Source organism: Chionomys nivalis, chromosome 10 (assembly GCF_950005125.1).
Source record: "Chionomys nivalis chromosome 10, mChiNiv1.1, whole genome shotgun sequence".
Taxonomy (NCBI): domain Eukaryota; kingdom Metazoa; phylum Chordata; class Mammalia; order Rodentia; family Cricetidae; genus Chionomys; species Chionomys nivalis.
The window spans coordinates 77,611,605-77,634,938 of NC_080095.1; the positions used below are offsets into that span (position 1 = coordinate 77,611,605).

Here is a 23,334-nt window from a genome sequence, read left to right on the forward strand (position 1 = left end):
AGGACATCCTGGGCTACACAGCATAACCAAAAACAAAAAAGCTAAACAGATAAAACAATTGAGATATAAAATATGCTGTTAAAAAGGCTGCACTTGGGACTGGAGAGATGGCTCAGTGGTTAAGACCACTTTCTGCTCTTTCAAAGGATCCAGGTTCAATCCCCAGCACATAGCACCCAAAATGGTGGCTCAAACTCTTTGCAGTTCCAGTTCCATGGGAAGTAGGTGCACACATGGCGCACAGACATACTTGCAGTCAAAGTATTCATACCCATGAAATAATCTTTCATTTAAAGTCAACTTTCATTCCAGTGTTGTGGCACAAAGGAGACCAATAAAATAAAATAAAATATCATTTGCAATAATCTAATGAAGATGTAATGCTTGTTTATAGGAATGGCTGAAAACAGGGAGTGAATTATTTGCGACTTAATACGCTTGCACGGATATGCTCGACCAGACCTTTCCCTTAGTTTCATAAGACAGACCTGCAGCTTCATAGAACACATGATACAAGGAACAGCATCCAAGGCCCCATAGGGAGTGTGGCATGTCCTGGGTGTTGGCCTGTGTGTGGAGCTGGGGCAAATACTTAAGGGACCGAAGAATCTAGAAGGTAGACCTCACAAGTACAGAGAAAATAGCTCCAAACTAACAATTTGTAAAAAGAGTATGGATGAAGGATGCTATTTCTGTTCTAACTCCTTAACATACTGAATAAGTACTTCACACTTATGCTTGAACATATTACAGAATTTTAACAAAAAACATATGACTCACATTTTCGCAGAAGCTAATCTTAAGAAGCTGAATAGGCTGAACGAGGCAGCACGCTATTTAAATAGACAAAGGCTTAAGCCTACCCCTAACTTCAAGTTGGAGTAAAAGGAAAGCATTTAACCAAAAACACAACTTGGATTTGGGAAAGAAACTACGACACAGTCTCATCACACTTGTATCATGCGTTTTCTTCCTTAATTCATAAAAATTCTATGAAGGAGCAGACTACAGCTGCCGGAAACATTGTTGCAAGCCGTACCAATCCCCCCCAAATTTGAAAATTAACAATATAAGTCAACCTAATTTTTAAATGTTTTTTATTACATTACTGTCTACTCTAAAATATGCTTGAAGTGATCATCTTTGGGGAATAAAATTGTTTCTCTACACAATGTAATTAAAGAGGAAGGAGAAAAGGAATGGAGAAGGAGAGAAAATATATACCAAAGACCAGGAAAAGGCTGGCATGAACACTGAGTGTGTAGATTTGACTGGTAATAGCGGAATCAGTTCATTGCACATTAATAGACCAGTTGCAACTGAGTCTCCGAATCTTTGCTTTAAAGGGCTAGCAGCCCCTCTCTCCGCTTCTGGCTTTATCTAGTGTCCTATCCATGGCTGCTTTAATACTCTTCCCTGCTAGGATATAGCAGCACTGTGGGAAAGAAATTCATAAAAAGTATTCATCGCAACCAAAATGTCACAGAATCAATGCCCATTTTTAAACTTTAGTATCGGTTCCTAAACATCAGTGCCTTGGGGAAGGATAGTTTTAAATACAGCTTGCTTTGGCTTTATGCTGGTTTCCAGCTTTTAAATAAAACAATATTCATTACTTAAGAACTGATGAACTTTTAAAATATTTTTCAAATTTAGCTGCAGGCAAGAAAAAAAAACCCTCTTATTCTTACAAACAGCTGTCTGATGAGTTTTTTTTTTTTTTTTAAGCAAAGGGGGGCGGAGGGAGTGGGAAAGTTACAAATGAAACAAATGTCAAGTATTAAAGGGGTTAATATTTAATTAAAACCAGTTCTATCCACTGTAACAATGACCTGGAGCCAAACAAGGCGGAAGATGTATGACTCATTCTTTCTACCCGTGAATGAGACAGCTGATCTCCTCAGCATTTCCTCAAGACAAGCAGGCAGAACTGGATTTCTGCCTCCATTCACAAAAACACAGTCCAGCACGAGCCATGTGGCCCAACCGCAATCTCTTGGTGTCACACCCTTCCAGAGAACTAAAGCAAGTAAGCCGAACTTGCAGGGTAAACATGCCACTTTTATTGCTCTGTCTCAAACAGACCCATTAAGAAACACATGATAATAAATGATATATAGAGAGAGGAGGTGGGAGCAGGAGAAGGAGAAAGCAAAGCAAGATGTACAAATGCATATTTAATCCGTCATATTTTACAGACAACCTTGGCCCAAAACCACGGATGTACAGAATTTAGGAAAGAAAGTGAAAAATAAGGAAAGGTGACGAAAGAAGGAAGAAAGAAAAAGGAGGAGAGGAGAGGAGAAGAGGGGAGGGATGGGGAGAAGGAAGGGCCACAAAATGGGGTAGCATCTACCTAAAGTGAGAGAGCACTGGCCGAGCTTGTGAGAATCCCTAAGTTTGAATCCCAGCAACAAAATAATACTAGTAATAAAATAAACAGATGGCCTTTTTCGCTTGTCTATCACTCAAGTTTTGAGTCATAAAAAATGTAACATGTTATTGCTGAGGTTTGTAGCACAGGGATCATTCTTTACCTGAAGAAATCTAAATTTTATTTCAAATAAAACAGGAAAATCAACATTTGCACTGTGGTACTCCTTCTAATCCTAAAATGAGACTTCAGTCCATGGAACAAAATAATCATGAGCTCACTAAGCCTAGATTTATACCGCATCCGGTTTGAACATTAAAATGATTGCGAAGTAAAAGCATTAATTAGTGTAGAAATATAAACATATTTAAGTAGAAAGGGGAGGGGACTTCCCTAGACAGAAGGCCTTTAATACTGGACACACTCTTTGTGTATGCAGGAAAAGCAGAAAACAGGAAGGTCTCAAGTCAGCTTCGGTTTCTAACTAAACTGACCTGCAGTGACTTGAAAACTTAAAAGGGAAGCCCAGAGCCAGGCAGCAGCCGTCTGTAGCCAGATTTTTCTTTCTCTGCTTCTAGAGAGGCCTGGCTCTATCATTATTCTTATTATTTTTAATTACAAAGTTGTGCACAAATCAAAGACATAAAGTTGTACTGCAACATGCAAGAGATTACGGATTCTCTGTAACTCGACTGCAAAAGTTCAGCAACATTTTACTTGTCGGCAGGCTGAGAAAACTACTCTCTGCTCCACCACATCCAATTTTTCTATTTAAACAAAATGTCTCTTCATTTGTAAGTAGATCACAGCTGAGTTACACTTACATTTAAAAGTAAGATACATGTGCTCTACCTGCTACCTTTACTCCAAACCAGGGCCCTTTCACATCTTACAGAGCTGTCTGATACAACAAAAGTGGGATGGTAGCAGCCACTACTCCAGTACACCACACACACACACACACACACACACACACACACACACACACAAGAATCATCTCCTATCTAATTCTAAGGACCTCTCTGGACTTTCTTAAATGCTGAACTATCAGACCCTATTTTATATAACCATATAAAGTACTGCAGTTATAAGAAGTGCACCAAATAAGAAAAAGAAGTCTGAGCACATCCAGTGCCAACACGTGTTCTATTTTCTTTTTAAAGTAGAGAGCTTGAGCAATCACAGTGAGTGCCCCGAGAGCACTGTGGACAGCGGAGGTCACTGTGGAGAAAAACAGCAGCTCATACTCCCAGTCAGTATCATCAAAACAGAATTTGGACATAAATTTTGTACCAGAAGCAAACTGAGAAAAAAGTAGTAACATCTCTATTTCTAGGCCAACATTGCCATTATTTGACAATTTCATAAAACCAAAAGGCAGTCCCCTTGTTGGTATAATAATAATAATGAAGTTTGGTGTAGAATGTTGTTCTTGGTGATAAACCTCTAAGGTGTAGTTGTGGCTGCATCCTGAAATTTGACTTCACTGTCACCGAAAACCTTTTTACCCTGGTGGTGGCCAGTCCACCATTGGTGACTTTCTCCTCAAGCTCATTCATCACAAAGAGCCTCAAGACACCCAGACCACAACAACATAGGACAAAAGTAGTCATGTTTCACACGAGATGCATAGTGAAATAAATTCTTGTCCTATAAGCTGTACTAGTAGGTAAATGTTGATAGTGCACTCTTAGAAAAATGCAATGCTTTCTTGACTTCATTTCTTGCCCTTTTCTATTTCTGTCCCCCCAAAATAAGAAGTTTGGAACAGCACTTACTATATACAGCTTTCGAAACAAGTTAAGGACAAAAAGTTGCTACAATGCTGATAGGAGTGACATTTGAAGTAGTTATTTCAAGGGATCAAATAATTCCAGTTGTCTGTCAGTAGCAATCTAATTCAAAGGACTGAGGATCAATAAAGAATTGTCCATGCCGGGCGGTGGTGGCGCACGCCTTTAATCCCAGCACTCGGGAGGCAGAGACAGGCGGATCTCTGTGAGTTCGAGACCAGCCTGGTCTACAAGAGCTAGTTCCAGGACAGACTCCAAAACCACAGAGAAACCCTGTCTCAAAAAAACCAAAAAAAAAAAAAAAAAAAAAAAAAAAAAAAAAAAAAAAAGAATTGTCCACAGTGATGTTCAGTCTAAAATTGCTATGGTAACATTTAAAATAAACATAGACTCTTCTTTTCACCTGGTCTTGTAGTCACTGAAAACATGAGTTTTAAATTTTTCTTCAGAATGGGATGATTTTACATTGTGGCATGTTTGTTATAAGCTTTGAAATTGCAGCATTATTGCTTGGAAAGTGCTTCTAATGTGAAGCTGCATCCAACAGACATGTTTTACATCTCTGTATGTGGGTAAGGCTGCAGGGAGGAGTGCAGTCATATGTGCTCAGAGGGGACTTTAGCAGAATGAATACAGGAACTCTAAGATTTCCCCCCAAGAGTTCTGCCTTATCTAACTCAACTGCCTTTTGCAGATCAAACCTATTTCATAATCCACAATAATTTACTCATGACTAATCAACATGCTGTTCTTGATGTAATTTATAAAATTTTTTATAGGAAAACATTTAAAATGCAAGAGGCATCATTTCTATTTAGGGATTTTGAGGATTTTCTTCTTTCAAATGTGACTGACTATCATGTGACACTTCGTAGCAGACTTGATTCTCAGGTCTGAAAAATTTTTAGAGACCTGTTATACTTCCTAGAGGGACTCTAGCTCACAGGAGAAACTTGATAAATTGTCAATGATCTCTTTTTAAAAGATCAAACTGCTTTAAAATCCTATAGTCATTTTCTTGACTATGGAGCACTAAGAAAAAGGATAAATTCATAGCTTGCCAGTTTAGCAATCCATTCATTTCTACTTGTCTATTATAACAGAAATGAACAAAACTAGCAACACATTAAGTAGTCTAGTTTTGAGACTCTCTTATTGTTCAAGCCATAAGATAAGTAAAATTAAAATATATAAGCACAGTACTTATATTTAATTGCTAAGGATGAAAATTAAATGTGTAGTCTATTACCATGAAAAACTGCCTTACTATTAGATTTTTTAAATTACCTTAATAAATTTTGCTTGCTGCATAACTGGATAAATTAATGTAACTACTTTGGAAATGTTTAGATTTTCTAAAGTGCCATATGTAAATAGTAACACACCTGGATATTCAATAGGGAGCTCCAGCTTAATTTCTGAATTTACTAAGCTCATGAATTCTTTTCTAAGTAAAAGCCGATGTTCCTCCAAATACATTAGTCCTTATCTAGGTTTACGTTATGTGAAGATGAATCTCAGGGCTGATTTACAGGTAGTGAAGAGATAAGAATATTTCATACTGTTGTAGAAGGCAAACTCGAATAAATTATTCAACTCTCTTATCTGAGGAATAAGACACAAATAAAGCAAGGGGGAAATAAGAAGTGAGAGAAAGAAAAATGTACTGAAAATGATAAAAGTCTGCCCCAGATCCACATTTTAAAATTCTAGAAACAGCTGCTATGCACATTCAAAATCTGCCAGCCAGTGCACTAACTTGGATTTAATTTTCAAATCTAAACATCACAAGAACCAATAAACCCTCCACAACAATTAAGGTAAGTATGGTAACTTATTTTGGATAAATGAGTAAATTCTTGAATAAACAAAAATTCACATAACCTTCAACTTGGCAAAACCGACAGATAAAAGTTAATGCAAGAGCCTCTGCAATTTTTTATCAAAAAGCTATTTGAATATATGGTTTATGTTGCAATAATAAGTAATCTATTGCAGTAAGTTTCATTTAGCTACGAGAAAAAAAAATGACCTTACATTTTTTAAAAAAACAAAACTTTCACTAATACTTACCATTCATTAACATATAAATGCAATCCACCCTTTCAAAGGATAATTAAGAGCTATTTAACTTAAATGATTTTGAATCATTTAAGATGTAAAAGCCTTTTGAAGAACTAGAGTTATCAGCAAGACAAAGAAACTTGTTTACATGCTAACAGCAACTTGATCAAGTGTATACAAGACCATAGCTAAAACTAGCTCATCTGTCTACCACAGTGCTGCTACAGCAGCCCTGGGTTCCACTTGGAGACCCTCCCTTCACTTTTAACCAGAATCAAATTCCCCTCAGAAAGCATAAGCACATATATACATAAATATATATAGTATATAATATACTAAATATTTAACAAAACATGCTAAATATTTAAATATCGGCAACTCTCTCAACAAACACACACACACCACAATTGTAAAATAACATCTCACAAATATTGCAATTCCAAGAGAAAAAACTGAAATTGTAGATATTAACAAAAAAACCTTCCACCTTAAGCATATCTGAACATATGTCAAGCTTTACCGAAGCTAAATCTTATTGTTTCTATAAACAAAGTTGCACAAAATAAAGGATATACTAGGTTGTAGCATAAAGTTTTTTAAGAAATCCAAAATGCCATTAAATGTCTCCACATTAAATTCTAATAAAAGTGATAAGACGTCAAAAGTCAAACTTCAACAACCATTACATGCATCATAACACACAAAACAATTTTAAAATCTTCACTCCCACTAAAAGATTTACTTTAAATCCCCCAGATTTCCTAGCTGTGAGATACACACCTAATGTCCTGTGTTGTGAGCAAGGAGGAAAGAAGATCCCTGCACTTAAATCTTGAAGCATCCCGTACTGATGAGCCCAGAGAAACTAATTTCTGCCATCAGAAAGTCCCCCACCAGAACACCAAATAATCAGATGCGCTGCTCAAAAGGAAACAGCAAGCCAGCCGGTTCTGGCTCGAGGTCTCCCGAGGTACAATAATATAAACCTGATCAATTGCAATTAAAATCCGAACAGAGACTTAGAACCTGAAGTCTTGGTGCATTAGCTCTTGCCAAAAGCAGATGTGATTGGGAGCTGGAAGCGATCTCTCCTGGTAATTTGTGATGACACCGGGTAGTGCAGCCGAGAGTCCCCAAAGACAAGCTCGTCAGAGGCTCTAATGTATGCATGACACATGAGGTGGCTCTTTTAGAGCTCAATTAATTGGGTTGAACATTAAGACAGCAAGTTCAGGACTCCCTCCACCCCCTTCTAGAGTTGCTTTTCCCCTTCAAAGACGTTTTTTTTTTTTTTTCTTTTTTTCTTTTTGCCTTACCTTCAGCAAGCCATGTTTCTTGTAACTGACTCAGATCTTGAAAGAGTTCTGAAAAGCAAGTCAAAGACCCAAACATCAGACTCAACCGTCTGCAGTCTTCATTAACTGAAAATGTTTGTCATGATGCTGGCATTAAGCTTGATTTTAACTTAGAGAGCATCAAGTAAATACAGTATGCGCCACCAAAGTATCTGAATAATCCTGCTTACTTATGACATCAGGTAGATGACACTTTATGAGATTTCTTTAGACAAATAAGTGTCAGTTATCTTTCTTTTAGCACATAATTAAGAGGTAAGCAAGCTCATAGAGAATGGAAAACACGCGTGCATTGAAATTCACCGTGGTGCTGAACTAAAGATCATACATACAGAAACCTTTTCTCAGTACACTTAACTCCTGCTAAAATAGGACCAGGGCAAAGAATAGAAAGACAAAACATTTACATCTTCTAAGTTTAGACACAAAATACCAACAGAACTCAAGTTAACTTCCAAGTTGTAATTTTCAGTCAAATACCTCAACACTAACAGGGACGACTTCACAAACAGGCATTTAAAGAAAAACTTCTACATTTGCACACTTATAGAAGTCAGAGACAGATAGTGCCCTGGTTATGGTTTATTAGCAATGTCAAACTGTATTCTGGCATGGGGTGCGGGGAGGAGAATGAATATGTGATGGAGCTGTAGAATTCAGTACATTTAATTTAAATTGAAACTGAACTTTGGTAACTGAGCCTACATTTCTTCAGTCCATTATGAATGCCCCTCAGGTTGAAATAATTCCTAATTTATTGACTTTTTACCAACAGTTTATAGAAGAATCTGCAGCCTCATTTACCAAATAATATATAACTACTCATTAAGCCTAAAGTTTGATCTCGTGAACACTTCAAGGCCTATTAACAAGATGTTATGACTTCACAATACAGTCATCAAACTCACTCATAAAATTTCAACAGTAGTATATGGCTTCATTTATGCTGTTTAACTTGTAATAAAGTTGAAAGAAAAACGTAAGCAGTGTGAATAACTACTGGCTTTGTTCAAGGGTGTTAGATAGTTTTAAATTGTTAGCTCGGTGCAGGGAATTTGTTATATGCCATATGGACAAGAATAAACATGAAGTAATGTTTAAAAGAAGAAGGTCACTGTTAGGTGTTAATTTACTTCTTTCATTAGTAAGTGACAAGACCGTAAAATAGTCTCTAAGGCAAACTCTGTTGGAATGGGTGCATGTAAAGTCCATATTAAGTTCAGGAGTCCCAATGTTTGTAATTTTTTAGATGAGCTTGAGATGGACCCCTTCTTTGGAGTTCAGAGGGTTTCAGGAAGAGGGGTTCAGCTCAGAGTCAAACCTCACCTTCTGAATCATGAGCCAGATCTCTGTTAATGACTTTTCTTTTCCTGACATTTGTTGGTTTCTCGTTACAATTTCTCCCACGCTGACTCTACAAAAGGGAAAGATAAAATCCTTTAAAAGAACGGAAACCTCAGATGTCACACATAAAAAAAAACATGCATACATAACAAAAGCCTACTGGATCCTCTATGAGTTGGAAAAAAATAAAAGTTCACAGGAGAACTCTAATATGTATTGTCTGACTTTGACAGCGAAAGCTCACACTGAGAGTTCAACAGCAAGGGAGAGTGGCTTCCCAGATCCTTACACTCCTGTTTATTCAGAGCTCATGTAATCTCAGCAGCGAAACATTAAGCTAAAACACTTAATTTTTTTTTTACTTAATCAACTAGATTAAAACACTGATTCCACTCTATCTCAGACAACACCCCCACCCGCAGTAAGAGAAGCCAAAGGAGTGGAAAACTGGAAAAAGCGAGAAAATGAAGGAGGAAAACCAGCACCGCCCCCCAAGACACCCCATGTAAATAAAAAGTGTCAGCGTTTGTCTCAACTTCGTTCTTTTCAGTGTGGCAGACAAACCCAGCCACAAACTTTGAGTGCAGCTGCAGCTGCCCTCCGTCTCCTATTCCACTCATGGTGGACACGTTAACCAGAAGGGGTCTTAAAACAAAACTACGCCTTCTCCAAATCACTTAGAGGTAAGCTCATTTCGTAGATGGGTCTTCGAGAAGCAGAGTCGCCCTACAGTGGCAACAAAGCAGAAAAAGTGTCTCCAGTCCCAACCCCCTGCCCCCTCCCTCTGCATCTCTCGCTCTCCCCACCCCCGTCCGAGCCAACTTTATAAACAGCAACTTTCGAACTGATCACTCACGTTGGTGACCACGTAAGGCACTTGCTGGTCATAAAATCCATCCATTCTGCTGCTCTTCGCAAATATTAGCTCAGTGGTTTATATTTTGAGCATTTAGCTGGAGATTTCCTCGGGGTCTGGACTTCTATCAACCTAGAGGGGAACAAGATGGCTTTTAGGCTTAAAAAAAAAAAAATCATGAATGAAGCTCTTGCATTTGCATAGCTAATTACCCTCGACAGTCCCATTCACAAAAAAATAACCCTCCCCTACGCCGCCTTCTTCACCTGGATCCAAGAGAGCTAAGAGAGTTCACAATTTACATATTTTCGGTCGTATCAAAAATCCTAACAAGAGGCAGTGTATTCATTACACTCTGGACGTTCCCCGTTCGCTCAGTGTACCAGGCAGCTCTGATTCGCAAACGTGTGCAAAACTAGCAATGGCGATCAACGAGACTTGCTTTTCACCTAACGGGACTAAAGAGAAGGAGACACCTCTTTCATAAGGATAGTTTTTGCAACCCACAACCATGCAATTATCTGGAGAGACATAAAAAGTTGTTGGAAAGACCCACCTGAAGGCCACGCTAGGCGAACGGCTGCAAAAAATTCCCTCCAGATTTAATAAAAACATTAATTATTGCCCAGCACTTCCCCTTGGAAGCCGAAAGCGCCTCTGACAGAGCTCAATTCGGTGGTTTTTCCTCTACTTCTCCTCCAGGGGCCTCCAATCCAAACTGATGGATCGCTGCCTCCCATTGGCTCCACGGCTCTTTCACAAGATCAGATTTCGGGCTGTCAATCAGGCGGCTTTCGGCCCCTTCCCTTGGGTCTCTTGCGCCCCTCTTGCCTACAAGACTGCTCTACGGGGAGGCTCAGAGTCCGCACCCAGGAAAGGCACCAAGGAAAGCTTCCTAACTCACTGTTTTGGTCAAGACCCGGGGGATACTGAAACCTAGAGCACCGAGTCTACCAGTTCTCATTCCTAGCGTGTTTGATCCATTATTAGGCAGATGTCCTTAAAGCCCGGCTGTGAGGTTAAGGTTCAGAGCTACGAAGCCGACGTCCCCAGTCCCCCTTTACGTCTGACCCCGAGCCCACCGCACGCTCCAGGCTCACTCCCCACTAGCTTTCGGCCCAAGCAATTTTCTCATTTTTTCGACGCTAACCAACACTATAGGGCTTATTGGACCTTAAAAAAAATACATCCTCAACTCAAACGATCTCCTTTTGTCCGTGGGATTTAAAAACAATGTTAGGAAAGCAAACGGGAGAAGCTGCTTCTTAGGAGAGGTGGGACCGGGAGGGAGGACCCGAAACGAGTACGGAGCTGAGAAGGCGAGGAAAAGTATAAAAATCAGATTCACCCCCGGCGAGTGCTGAAGGAACAGAAACCCTCTGCGGGCCACAGAGGGGTGTGTGGGGGGGACTGGGAGGTTCAGATGCCCCCCCCCCTCTCTCTCTCTCTCTCTCTCTCTCTCACACACACACACACACACACACACGCACGCACGCACACACACACACACACACACACACACGCCGTTTCCGGAGCTTTTGTTATGTATACAGAGAGGCGGAGAGTGTCACTTACAGTACTTGAGGATTTCACTTCCTCCACCAAGGAGGGGGAGGGAAGAGCGGGGAAAGCTCGGGTTACAAGGACAATGATGGGACGTTTGGCAGCGGGGACGTCACCGAAGCTGCCTGCCCATGGGGCTTGGTTCAGATGTCCCTTTCGTGGCCGCTTTCCTACCCGGGATGGGAGGCTGGGAGGAGGGGACCAGGAGCTTCAGGGTACGAAAGTCAGTTGAGACCGACTAGGGCTAGTGACTAAAGGACTTTTCCAGCAGCTGCTTCTCCCGTAGTGCTCATTTCTATTTGAAAGTTTCTTCCTTAAATGGTGGAGACATTAACGTGGGAGCAGCGTGCGCGCCTGGCCCTCCAGACCCGCCGAGGAAGAGCAAGGTCTATGACAAAAACACTCTGCGTTTCACCACGAGGGAAATGTGGTCTTGGAGGGCACACACAATGCTCGCCCCGAGACTGGTCTGAACACCGCGCGCGTCCCCCTTCGCAGAGAACTGCAGGAGAGCCTGGGCGAGGGCTGCGCTCGCGGCGCAGCAAAGCTGGAGTCGGGGAGCTCTGCAGTGCTTTGTGAGGGTGCAACCAGGACAGGGGACAATAGCGCGGGTGCCCAGCCGACCTGCAAACCCCGGGACAAGACAGCAACAGTTTCCAAAGCCCTTCTTAGAGGCCAGAACCGGACAGGTATCCAGGGCAACCGGGAGAGGGCGGAGCTTCTCCAAAGGCCCCGCGAGCCTGTCCCTGCAGCCAATGAAGAACCGTAGATTTCCAGTCCATTGTTGTTTATTGCTGACCCCGCAGCGCTCCGCCAGCGGATTGGCTGTTTATGAGAAGGGGGCGTTGCCCGTGCCTTCCCCTCCCGAACCACCTTTCAGCTCCATTCACAAAATCCCAACCTCTCTGGGTCACGTGGTTGGGGGCGTGGAGGGAGAAGGAAAAAAAGACACAACAAAGATCCAAGTTCCTAAAACCACTAAAGTTTATATTCGTCGCTACCTCCCCTATGCACTCTAGACAGTAGATGAGGGAAAGTACCTTTTATCTGAGCAGGGATAGAGAGTGAGGAACGAAGTCCTGGTTAAAGGAACGCTCACAGAGGATAATTCCAGGGTGCCCTGCCTCGGAGAAAATCCTGCCAAAGAACAGAGACCTGAGAGAGGGGAGAGAGCTTAGAAAGGACTAGAAACTCTTGCTTGCTCTTCAGCAAGAAGATGTTTAAAAGTGCCAGCCGTCTCTATAGAAAGGAGAAAGTTCTCTTCTGAAGCTCTCTTGTTATTTCAGTGTCGTTTTCTCTCCAGGTTCTTTCAGTGCAAGTTTTTACTGGCTGACCATTTTGGTTCCGGCTTCCAAAGTTCATCAGCCCTCCAAGGCCCCTTCTTCTCTGATGGTCCTCCTGCTGCTGGGCTCCGCATTTCCGCTTTCCAGCCCCGAGTCTCACAGTAGTTGAAACTGGTTTTCTTCTATGACTAAACAACCATTCTCTCTACAGCTCTTCTAAGCAACCTAAACTGCTGAACTAAGTGTGCTTTTTGTGACCAAACGGCTATCTGAACCAGAATACCTTCTCTTCGTCTTTCTCTTTCTCTGGCTTCTTAGTCAATGAGATATTTTCTCTCTTGATTGTTCTGCTCCTGGTTATTCATGAAGTATTAGCATCTAGCCTGGAAACTACCTCTGGTCTACCCTTGTCACTGAGAAAAAGAACAATAGATCCCATAGCAGAAGGTAACAAAAGAGTTGAGAATTTATTTATTTATTTATTTATTTATTTATTTTTATTTATTTATTTTTTTTTTGGTTTTTCGAGACAGGGTTTCTCTGTGGCTTTGGAGCCTGTCCTGGAACTAGCTCTGTAGACCAGGCTGGTCTCGAACTCACAGAGATCCGCCTGCCTCTGCCTCCCGAGTGCTGGGATTAAAGGCGTGCGCCACCATCGCCCGGCAAGAGTTGAGAATTTAATTTTCAGTAGTGTTAAAGAGATGGAAAAGTGCTGCAGACTCAGCTTTATGCATAGGAAGAGTGCTTTGGAGTCGCACAAGTTTCCACCACTTTTGGAGACTGTCTTTTTAAATCAGTTTAGTACATTTCAGTCCTTCATGAATGGAAAATTTCATTTTGGCACGATTTCAAACATAGAATGGCAGTGAAGAAGCCAAGAGGCTTTGACATTTATTTACTTGTATTTTGAAATCCCAATTGGGTTTTGAAATAGGAGCTCTTGAAGGAACATGCCCCCTCCCCACCCCTGCTTTTTTTTCTGAAAGTTTTTTTAACTTGCATATAAAGCTATTTAAAGCTTTATAGTTCCTTTGCTGCTATTTTGTGAGTGAAACAATATACATTAATGGCTTTCCTGCAGTTGACTTTATGACATTGAAAATGCATGTTAAGTAATTTAATTTCTAAAAGTTGTCCAGAACAATACAAACTAGTGTGTTCCCACTTTTTAAAAATGGTTAATACAGCAGGCAGGGTGCCCATGCCTGTACTCCGGCAAACGGGAGGCAGAAACAAGAGAATTACTGCAGTTTTGAAGCTACTCTTGTCTATGAAGCAAGTTGCAGTTAAGGATATAGAAAGACACATATCCCCACTCTGGAAAAAAATACAGTAAGCAAAATTAAATTATGCACAATTAAAATTTTAAAATATTCTCAAAAATTGTATGATTAAGTAAACTAACAATTTTTTTTGTTTTACTAAAATACTATATAAGTGAACTGATGATGAACTAATTTCCCCCCTCCATAGGACTATATCAAATAATCATGATAAGATATATCATTATCTAGGATTATGAGCAATGCAAAAATAACTCAAGGAGAAATATGGTGTCTCACCTACACGCAGAAACATAGCTGATAACCTCATGCTGACGTCCTCGACAAGGGAAGCGGGACACTGAGGTGATGGTTAAGATTATCAAAGAAAACACAGAGTAGGCGACATTCTCATCCCTACCAGTGGCAATCCCACTATCATCTAGAGGAAGTCTGTTCACCATGAAGTCGAAAAGTGGCTCCTGATGCCCACAAATGTGGATGGCAGACTGAAGTAATTCAGGGACACTGCAGTTGGGAAGTTAAATACCCTGTGTTCAAGGTCAGTGAGTTCAACGTAGAGGGAGGGGTATGACATTATCTCCTGGTCCATGACTGGAAATTTCCTCCTAAACTCAAAGTTAGAGCCAATAATCCTGACTTGAAAACTCCACAAAAGCCACAGAAGTATTTATTAGAAGAAAAACTCTAGATTCAATCCAATCCCACCAATAAAACAACAGGGTTAACGAATTACACTGCTTCAGAATTCAATTGCGATTACGTACCTCTTTTCTTCTCTTTTTCCTTTTTAACTATGTGATTTTCCTGATTCTCAAATGAAATCACAGAAGAAATACCCTAAGAATTCAAGTTCCTAGATGTGTTTGGTCTTTGGCACTGTGGACTGGAGCTAAGCTGCAGGGATCTGAACTCTGGGCTAATTTCTACAAGAGTTCAAGGAAATGCTCTCAGGTTAGCCCCTGGGCTGGAGAGTTTAAGGTAGACGGTAGGGTATGACAGCCACTCAGTAACAGTTAGGGACTGAGAGATGCTAGAAGAACCTGAAGGCCAGGTTTCTTTGATATGTTCACTAGGCACTTTAGCCTTTTGTCCCAGGTTTGAAAGTTAACAGGTGAGAATTCTTAACTCTGTTGTATTGCAAAGGAAAATTGTGGAATAGTTCTTTACACTGCACGAATATATATGAATATGTATCACTGAGATTGGTTTAAGAAAAAAGGTTGGACAGGAGAGTCAAACTGAGAATACTGGGTAGAAGGATGAAGTCTCGTGAGTATCAAGCAGACACAGAAGAAACAAGAGGAACATGCCATACTGAGAAGAGGGACCAAGCTCTTGGTAAATCATAGATAAGAAATATGGGCCAATTTAACACGTAAACTACCTAGTAACAAACCTGAGCTTTTGTCCGAGCATTTATAATTAATATTGAGTCTCCCTGTCAGCTAATTGGAAGTGACCTGTGGGACAAAATCTTCCACCTACAGAAAATAACTTGTTTGGGGGCAGAAACTACCAACAGGCAGTGATATTTAAAGGAGCTAACATTGGAAGGGACATGGGCTCTCAGTTTTGCCCTTCGCACTTTTGTAATTTCTGTTTGTCTCGTTTTCTTTGCCTCTCACACCTTCATACTGACTTTGAAGTGTTGCTGTAGAATAATTTTCTTGTACATTGAAAAGATTTATCACTCGAATTATTTTAATAAAACACTGATTGGCCAGTAGCCAGGTAGGAAGGGGCAACCAAACTAAGGAGGATGGGAAGGAGGAGAAGGGAGGATTCAGGAGTCACCAATTAGACACAGAGGGAGCAGGAGATGAATGTGCCATGCCAATAAAGGTACCATCATGTGGCAGAGCACAAATAGAAATATGGGTTAATTTAGGTGTAAGAGTTAGCTGGTAATAAGCCTGAGCTATAGGATGAGAATTTACAAATATTATTAAGCCTCTGAATCAATTACATGAGAAGTGGCTGCCAGGCATTTGAGACAAAGTGGTAGGGACAGGAAATGTCCTATTACAATGTGCCACCCATGATTTTAGTGTGTGTGTGTGCATGTCTATGTTTTCAAGTATCCTTGTGACTTACTTCTGAAAGAAGTAGCAAAGAAAACAAACCAGGGAACACAGTTTATGGTACCACATATTTTATTTTTTGTTTCTTTTAAAAGAAGACAGTGTGAGTAAAGGCAGATGTTTCTGTGCATGGGACACATTTTCTGAAACATTTTTTCTAGATCTTGTTCTGAACACCACGAGAGCATTGGAGAGATCTTCACTCTCTTCTCTGAGCTCTGTGTTCTGTCTTAATGTTTGTCACAGTCTATCCACTGATAAACTCCTAGAACTCAAGCATTTACCTGGATTGTCCTATTGTGAGTAAAAGCTCAGGAGTCAGATATTGACGTAAAAACCTGATAGATCAAGAAAGCAGTGGAGGAGCGACTAGCTGAGCCTCTCCCATAAAGTAGCACATCTTTTGACTTAAATTTTGAAGTCAAGGTATTTCTAAATATAAAGATTGGTTGACTCTAGCAGTTTTCATAATCCAGTGTCTCTGTAGACAAAAAATTCATAGAAAACACAATAGCATGTGGAATCAAGATTCTCTGTGTATTTCCCATCTTTATATGGCTTGCTGTGGGACAATGATCTGTACCCTGTCACTTATATTTTAAATAAACACTGATTGGCCAGTATCCAGACAGTAAGTATAGGTGGGACAACCATGTAGGAAGTAGAGGCTGGGCAATGAGAACAGGAGAATTCTGGAAGGAGGAAAGCTCGGTCTGCAGTTGTGACCCAGCCTCAGAGGATGTGACTTCCTCATCAAAAAAGATACCAAGTCACATGGCTAACGCAGACAAGAATTATGGGCTAATACAAGTTATAAGAATTAGTTAATAAGAAGCCTGAGCTAGTAGGCTAATCAGTTTATAACTAATGTAGACCTCTGTGTGATTTCTTTGCGGCTGAATGGCTGTGGGACCTGGTGGGATAGAAAACCTTAGTCAACAATGACTTTTTTTTATTTTATATTACTTTATTCACATTTAAGGACTTTATTATTTTAAAACTTTGTTTTTTAATCGAAGACTGTATATATTTTTCCTCTGCTCTCTCCCAAGCCTATGTATATGTTTAAACACACTGTACCCATTTAGAGGTCTTTCTTGTCTAAATCTGTCTTTACTGTATATCTGTATTGCTTTTTGAATGCACAAGAGAAATCTTAAACTTCTATGTCCTTCTTCCTGAAAATGACCTTAGCTTGAGTCAAGTTGAATAAACAAAAAAAAAAAAAAAAAAAAACAAGGGACACACAGTTCAAGCCTTGTGTGGGTGATGGTGTTTTGAAATCACACAAGACAAGAAAATATAAAATCCAGAACTGTCCATTAGAGAACCAAGAGGAGCCAAATATCTGCACAGAAAATTGCCTAAGATAAAAGTTTGATCTTGCAGGCATGAGTTTCAGACCTATCGGTCTACATAGACAGATAACAGCATCAAGAAAACCAATGTTGTCCTTGATTTTCACAGTAGATTTCAAATGGTCCCAACATGAAGGGATGCATACATGCAAGTGTGTATTACAGCTATATGTATCAATGGCTGTGTAGTTTGATGTAACAATCATTTCACAGTGTACATATATATCAAAACTGTTAATTTCATCTGATTTAGCAGACCTGTAATCCTGGCTACTTGGGAACTGAGACAGGAAGATCACAATTTCAAGGGTACCCTTGGCAATCCAGTAAAACTGATTCAAAATAAGAAGTTGAGCCAGACATGGTGGTGTACTGTTGTGTGAAGTTTTACACCTTCAGCTGTTGGGGGGCACCACCCAGTTCCTAAATAGCTCTCACATGGAGGAGGCTTGTTCTTAGTTAGGAATGCCTAGCCTTAGCTTGGCTTGTTTCTTGCCAGCTTTTCTTAAATTATCCTGACTACATTTTGCTCTGGTCTTTTATTTTTTATCCTGTGTACCTTATTGATAAATAAAGGAACTGCTTTGGGCCTATAGAAGAGCTATAGGGGAACAGAGCTAGGTGGGGAAAACTAAACGGAATTCTGGGAGAAAGGAGGCAGAGTAAGAGAGAATCCATGTAGCTTCTGCCAGAGACAGACACTGGGAACTTTACCCAGTAAGCCACAGCCATGTGGTGATACACAGATTAATGGAGATGGGTTAAATTAAGATTTAAGAGTTAGCCAATAAAGCTAGAGCTAATGGGCCAAGCAGTGATTTAAATAATACAGTTTTTGTGTGATTATTTCAGAGCTAAGCGGCAGGGAACCAACAAGCGGCCTCCTTACTAAACCCTTATTTCTTTCTTGATCCTTGACTGGCTGGGTGGCTGGCCTCTAGTGTCCTCCTCTCCTTGTTTCCTCTCTCCTCTTCCCCCTCCTTCTACTTATAGCCTTTGCTAGCCAGCCCTGCCTATCCTTGCTCCTGCCTTGCTGTTGGCTATTCAGCTCTTTATTAGGACCATCAGGTGTTTTAGGTAGGCAAAGAATCAAGGCTTCACAGAGCTAAACAAATGAAGAATAAACAAAAATCACACACTTTAATATTCCCCAATAGTGTACATCTTTAATCTTAGCACTTGTGAGGCAGAGGCAGGTGAATCTCTGAGTTCAAAGTCACCCTGATCTACAAAGTTAGTTACAGGACAATCAGGGCTACACAGACAAATCTTGTCTCAAATGATGATAATGATGATTATGATGATAAATGAATAAAATGTTTAAAATAAGAAACTAGAATGGAGAGGAGGAAGAGGTAGAGGAAGGGGCTAGGAATATGCCTTGATGGGAGACACTTGGCTAATGTGTATTAAGTCCCGAGTTTCAACCATAACATTGAAAACAAAATTCATGAATGCATCTTTTGTATTCTTCAATCTCACTTCAACAAAGCTGGAAAATAAAATCTTGCTCTAATAATTATAAAATGATGATTTAGAAGTGATATAGAACTTAATTTCTTTCTCAAAATGTGCAGGTTTATCTCCTTTTCTTTTTTTGGCACAGAGACATTCATTCTCTGGCTTTCTAGATATGTGATATTGATATGTGTAACAACAGGTGTCTGGAGTAGATGATTCACAATATCAGCTGCACTAGGACCTCCTTTGATTTCTTATTTATTAAATAAAAGGCTTGGGATAGATGTTCTTAAACCCCCATTAAAGCAGTTCCTTGATTTTTTTTTAAATAAAAGGCTTGGGATAGATGTTCTTAAACCCCCATTAAAGCAGTTCCTTGATTTTTTTTTTAATCTTTGCAGCACTTGGGGGTAAATTTTTGCATTTTAAATTATTTTTTAAAATAAACCAAACTATCTTTTTTTATTTTACGTACCAACCCCAGTTCCCACTCCCTTCCCTCCTTCCATTCCCTCTACTCCCAAACCCCATCCATTTTTCAGAGAGGGTAAGGCACATTGCTTTGGGGAAGGTCCAAGGCCCTCCTTACTATATCTAGACTGAGCAAGGTATCCATCCAAAGAGAATGTATTCCAAAGAGCCAGCACAAGCAGTAGGGATAAATCCTGGTGCCACTGCCAGTGGCCCCACAGTCTGCCCCAGCCATACAACTGTCACCCACATTCAGAGGATCAGCAATAGAGGAGAGAGAATCCTGAACTGGCCTTGTCCTGTAGTCAGATTGATGAATATCTTAAATGTCACAATAAAACCTTCATCTGCAGGCAGAGACCTGAAGCAGAGCACTGACTGGACTGAGCTTCCAAAGTCCAGTTGAAGAGTGGGAGGAGTGAGATTATGAGCAAAGAGGTCAAGACCATGATCAGGACACCCATTGAAACAGTTTATCTGTGCTAATGGGAGTTCACCAACTACAGTCAAACAGGGAAGGAACCAGCATAGGATCAAATCAGTTCCAAGATTTTTATATTCTTTATAAATGACTTTGCTGAGCATGTCAGTATGGAGAAAATGAAACACACACACACACACACACACACACACCCCACACCACACCTCCACCAGAGTAATGGAAAGACAGCATTCACAAATCATTGGCAGAAAGGAGGTCTAGCTCCAGTACAGGTCAGATTACTTCTCTCCAAGAATGAGCTTGCAGATTTGCAAATTGCACCTAAAGATTATGTTCCAAAATTTATGTAAGGATGAAATAAACCAATAAACTGAGTTGCCTAGCAGAGTAGGAGCTTCACACAAATTGCCATCCATGTACATTTAGAGGGTTTTCTAACAGTCAATGGTGATCTCTCCTCTTGGCAAGTCTTCCTTGAGATTGACCCACACACTCTTATGGAAGGTTTGCTGCCCGATCCTAAACACAAGAAGCAGCCTGCCTTCCTGTCACTCTGAAAACAAATCTCTGGCCCCCATTCATTCAGGGGCCAATTCTTGATCCCTAACAGAGATGAAAGATTGTCTACTGTTCAGAGGATTGACACTTCAGAGTCTTTTCCATCTCTCTGGTGGCTAGCTGACTTGGTGCCTGTCACAATACATCAATTATCTTGCAGTTAAGATCTCCTTCCTAAGTTCAAAAGTCTGACACAACAGAAGGCTTGGCTGCAAGAAAGTACAACAAAATAGTGGTCCAAACTGAAGGAGTTTCTAAAAGGGGGCAAAGAGTGGCCTTGTGTCCATCACTTCCTTAAATCCTAGAAAGTCTCCCCTGAATAAGGGTCACCAGTGATATTTAAGTCAGTGTCTTGATATTTGAAGAACAATGTGTCTTTGAACTTTGTAATAGTGATTTTACTTCTTTGTGATCTTCCTGAATTCCCTTTTATATTTAAAATGTTCCTTTTGTCCCGAGTTTCTTCTCAAGTTTAAAAATAGCCGTTTGACTACAGGCATTTCATGTGAGCACATCAAAGGATGCCGCAAATCTTCCTTGTATCTGTGTGACACACTCTAAATAAAGCTCAGGGTTTTGTTCTTGGTTCACTTTTAGATCGCAGACTGCAATTACGCCTTGTAGGCAGGGTGTCAAATAATATCAGTGCTCCTCGGTTTATCATATGCATCTGGGAGCGACATAGTCTACTTAGAAAAATGCTGTTTATGAATGAAGCCTTATCTTCCTGAGGGAAGATTTACATGTGATACTTCCGGCACCATTTGGGATCATAAAGGAAAGCAGTATTATCAGAATGGTCTTCCAGAAGGAATCCCATTGTTTCAGGAATTTAAATTTCAAGTTATAACGTGGATATTATGCTTTGAGCTTGCACACATTATCAGCCACCCCTACTGACATCTTAGCTCTATCTCCCTCTCCCTTTCCCCTCCCCTCCTTTTCCCTTCCTCCCACTCCTATTTTCCTCCTCCCTCACTCCTTCCCCTCCCTCCCCCCTGCCTGTTTTTTCCACCCTCTTTTTTTATTGATTTTATTTTTATAAAAAATTTTTATGGTGTAGCCCAAGCTGACGCTGAGTTACCTATGTAGTAGAGGTTGGTCCTGAACACTTGATCCTTCTACCTCCACCTCCTGAGCATTGAGATTATAGCCATATACCACCATAACCTGTATGGTTCTTAAAAATAACTTGTGTCATTAATTAAAATGTAGGAAAAGGTCATGGGATTTATTAAACAGCTATCAATGGTTCTTTCCTAATGCAATGTGGGATATTCTTTATATGATTCAATCTCACAAAAGGAAGATGTATCATTCATTCACCCAGTTTGATATGAGCATCGTCAATGGCATAATTACTCTTATCTTTAGCAGATGGGTTCATACTCAGCAATATCTTGCCCATTTATGTAAGCTTTCTGTTCCTGATCACTGGTTAAAACTACTCCAAATTATTGATTCTCAAATTATCTGCACTGAAAAGGCAAATGTTAATTATCTACTCTTGAGTCAGTTTAGGGTGAAGTTTAGAAACTCAGATCAGTCTACATTCATTATTACCACATTACTTTGACTAAAGAATCCTGAAACACCCTCTCTGACATATATTACTATAGCATATGTCATCAGACAGAACCTAAAGTAAGAACAGAGACATAAACCAGAAAAATACCTTTCAGAGGAGCTTCCAGGATATCTGTCCTGTTACCCTGTTAAGGAAAAGACAATGGACTTAAAAGATGATAGGCTCACTTGTGCTGAGGCTCCATGTCTCTTACCAAACCGCAATTGTTTATTTCTAAGATGTAATTTCATGAGTTATAAAGATCACCAGAGAACGTCTCCAGCAATGAGTCTTTTGCGTCCTCATTGGAAAGTGACCGGTCTGCTGTCAGTGGCCCACTTACTTGTTCATTTTATTTCCCTACTCCTAAAAGTTGCCTATAGGATTCAACTGATGTCCTTTTCCACTTAGAAGACTTGGATGTTACTGGGTTTCTGAATAGTAAATAAAAAGCTAATTAAATCATTCATATCTACATGGTGAAGTTTTGTCTATTAACATTTGTGCCAGTTTGAAACAAAATTTCCCCCATAGGGAGTGACACTATTAGGAGGTGTGGCTTTGTTGGAGTAGGTAAAGCCTTGCTGAAATAAGTGTGTTACTGTGGGGTGGTCTTTGAGGTCTCCTATGCTCAAGCTACTCCCAGTCGCACAGTTTACTTCTTGTTGCCTTTGAATCAAGATGTAGAAATCTCAGCTCCTTCTCCAGAATGGTGTCTGCCTGCATGCCATCAGGTTCTACCATGATGATGATGATGGACTGAACCACTAAACCTGTAAGGAACCCCAATTAAAAGTTTTTCTTAATAAGAGTTAGCATGGTCATGGTGTCTCTTCACTATAATATAAACTCTAATTAAGGCAACACTCCTAACACAGACATTCTGTCAGACGTTAATCTATGTAGGTCACTAAAGACCTTAGCATGTTCAAGGCATGATAAAATCTGTTTCTCTTTTCTTCAAACCCTGTTTCTCCTAAACTGAATTAAATCATTAGTCTTTTGGGCTGTCATCATCTGGGGTTAGGAACTTGTCCAGTCAGCTCACTCATGGTAATTGACAAGTCTCAATTTCTTATTGACTGTTGGTCATATAATTTCAGATTTTTTTTTGCTTGTTTGCAACTTGATAAGTTGATTTTCTGAACACATTTAAAAGGACACAGTACCCTTTCAATGCAGAGGAAAAGAAGAGGCTTTACTCTAGCACAGAATCAAGGCCAAGGTAACGAAAGACAAAGCACACTTGGGTGTATACTGTGCAATAATCTCAGCTTTTTGAATGTGGGTTTTTTTGTTAGGCTGCTCATCACTTGTCCCCCTGTGTGAGTCCAAAAAGAGGGCTCAGAATGGAGTCTTTTAAACCTTACCTTAGAAGTGACTCATTGTCACTTCCTTCATATGCTTTTTTGTATACAATAACCTACTTGACTACGACAAAGGCCAAAGGAGGCTGCAACTGCTACTGGTCATTATAC

General features: G+C 40.2%; 1 protein-coding gene and 1 non-coding gene across 5 annotated transcripts in view; both read right to left on the reverse strand.

Annotated features, from left to right (window-relative positions):
• Nucleotides 1–10,491, reverse strand: part of Etv1 (ETS variant transcription factor 1) — a 90,561-nt gene extending 80,070 nt beyond the window's left edge. For 2 of the 4 annotated variants that reach the window (XM_057782473.1, XM_057782470.1), the window contains exons 1-4: nt 10,343–10,491; nt 9,787–9,918; nt 8,913–9,000; nt 7,548–7,595 (exon numbers count right to left, since the gene is read on the reverse strand). In XM_057782473.1, the coding sequence (XP_057638456.1) occupies nt 7,548–7,595; nt 8,913–9,000; nt 9,787–9,831 (181 nt within the window). In that variant the 5' untranslated portion in view covers nt 9,832–9,918; nt 10,343–10,491. Of the gene's footprint in view, nt 1–7,011; nt 7,403–7,547; nt 7,596–8,912; nt 9,001–9,786; nt 9,919–10,052; nt 10,206–10,342 lie in introns of those variants that run through there. The other 2 variants (XM_057782471.1, XM_057782472.1) reach the window with 2 other exon arrangements.
• Nucleotides 10,492–22,983: 12,492 nt separating this feature from the next.
• LOC130883229 (small nucleolar RNA SNORA22) lies at nt 22,984–23,121 on the reverse strand. Its single transcript, XR_009057925.1, has one exon. It is a non-coding gene; the product is annotated as a small nucleolar RNA SNORA22 (small nucleolar RNA).
• Between the last annotated feature and the right edge of the window lie 213 nt (nt 23,122–23,334).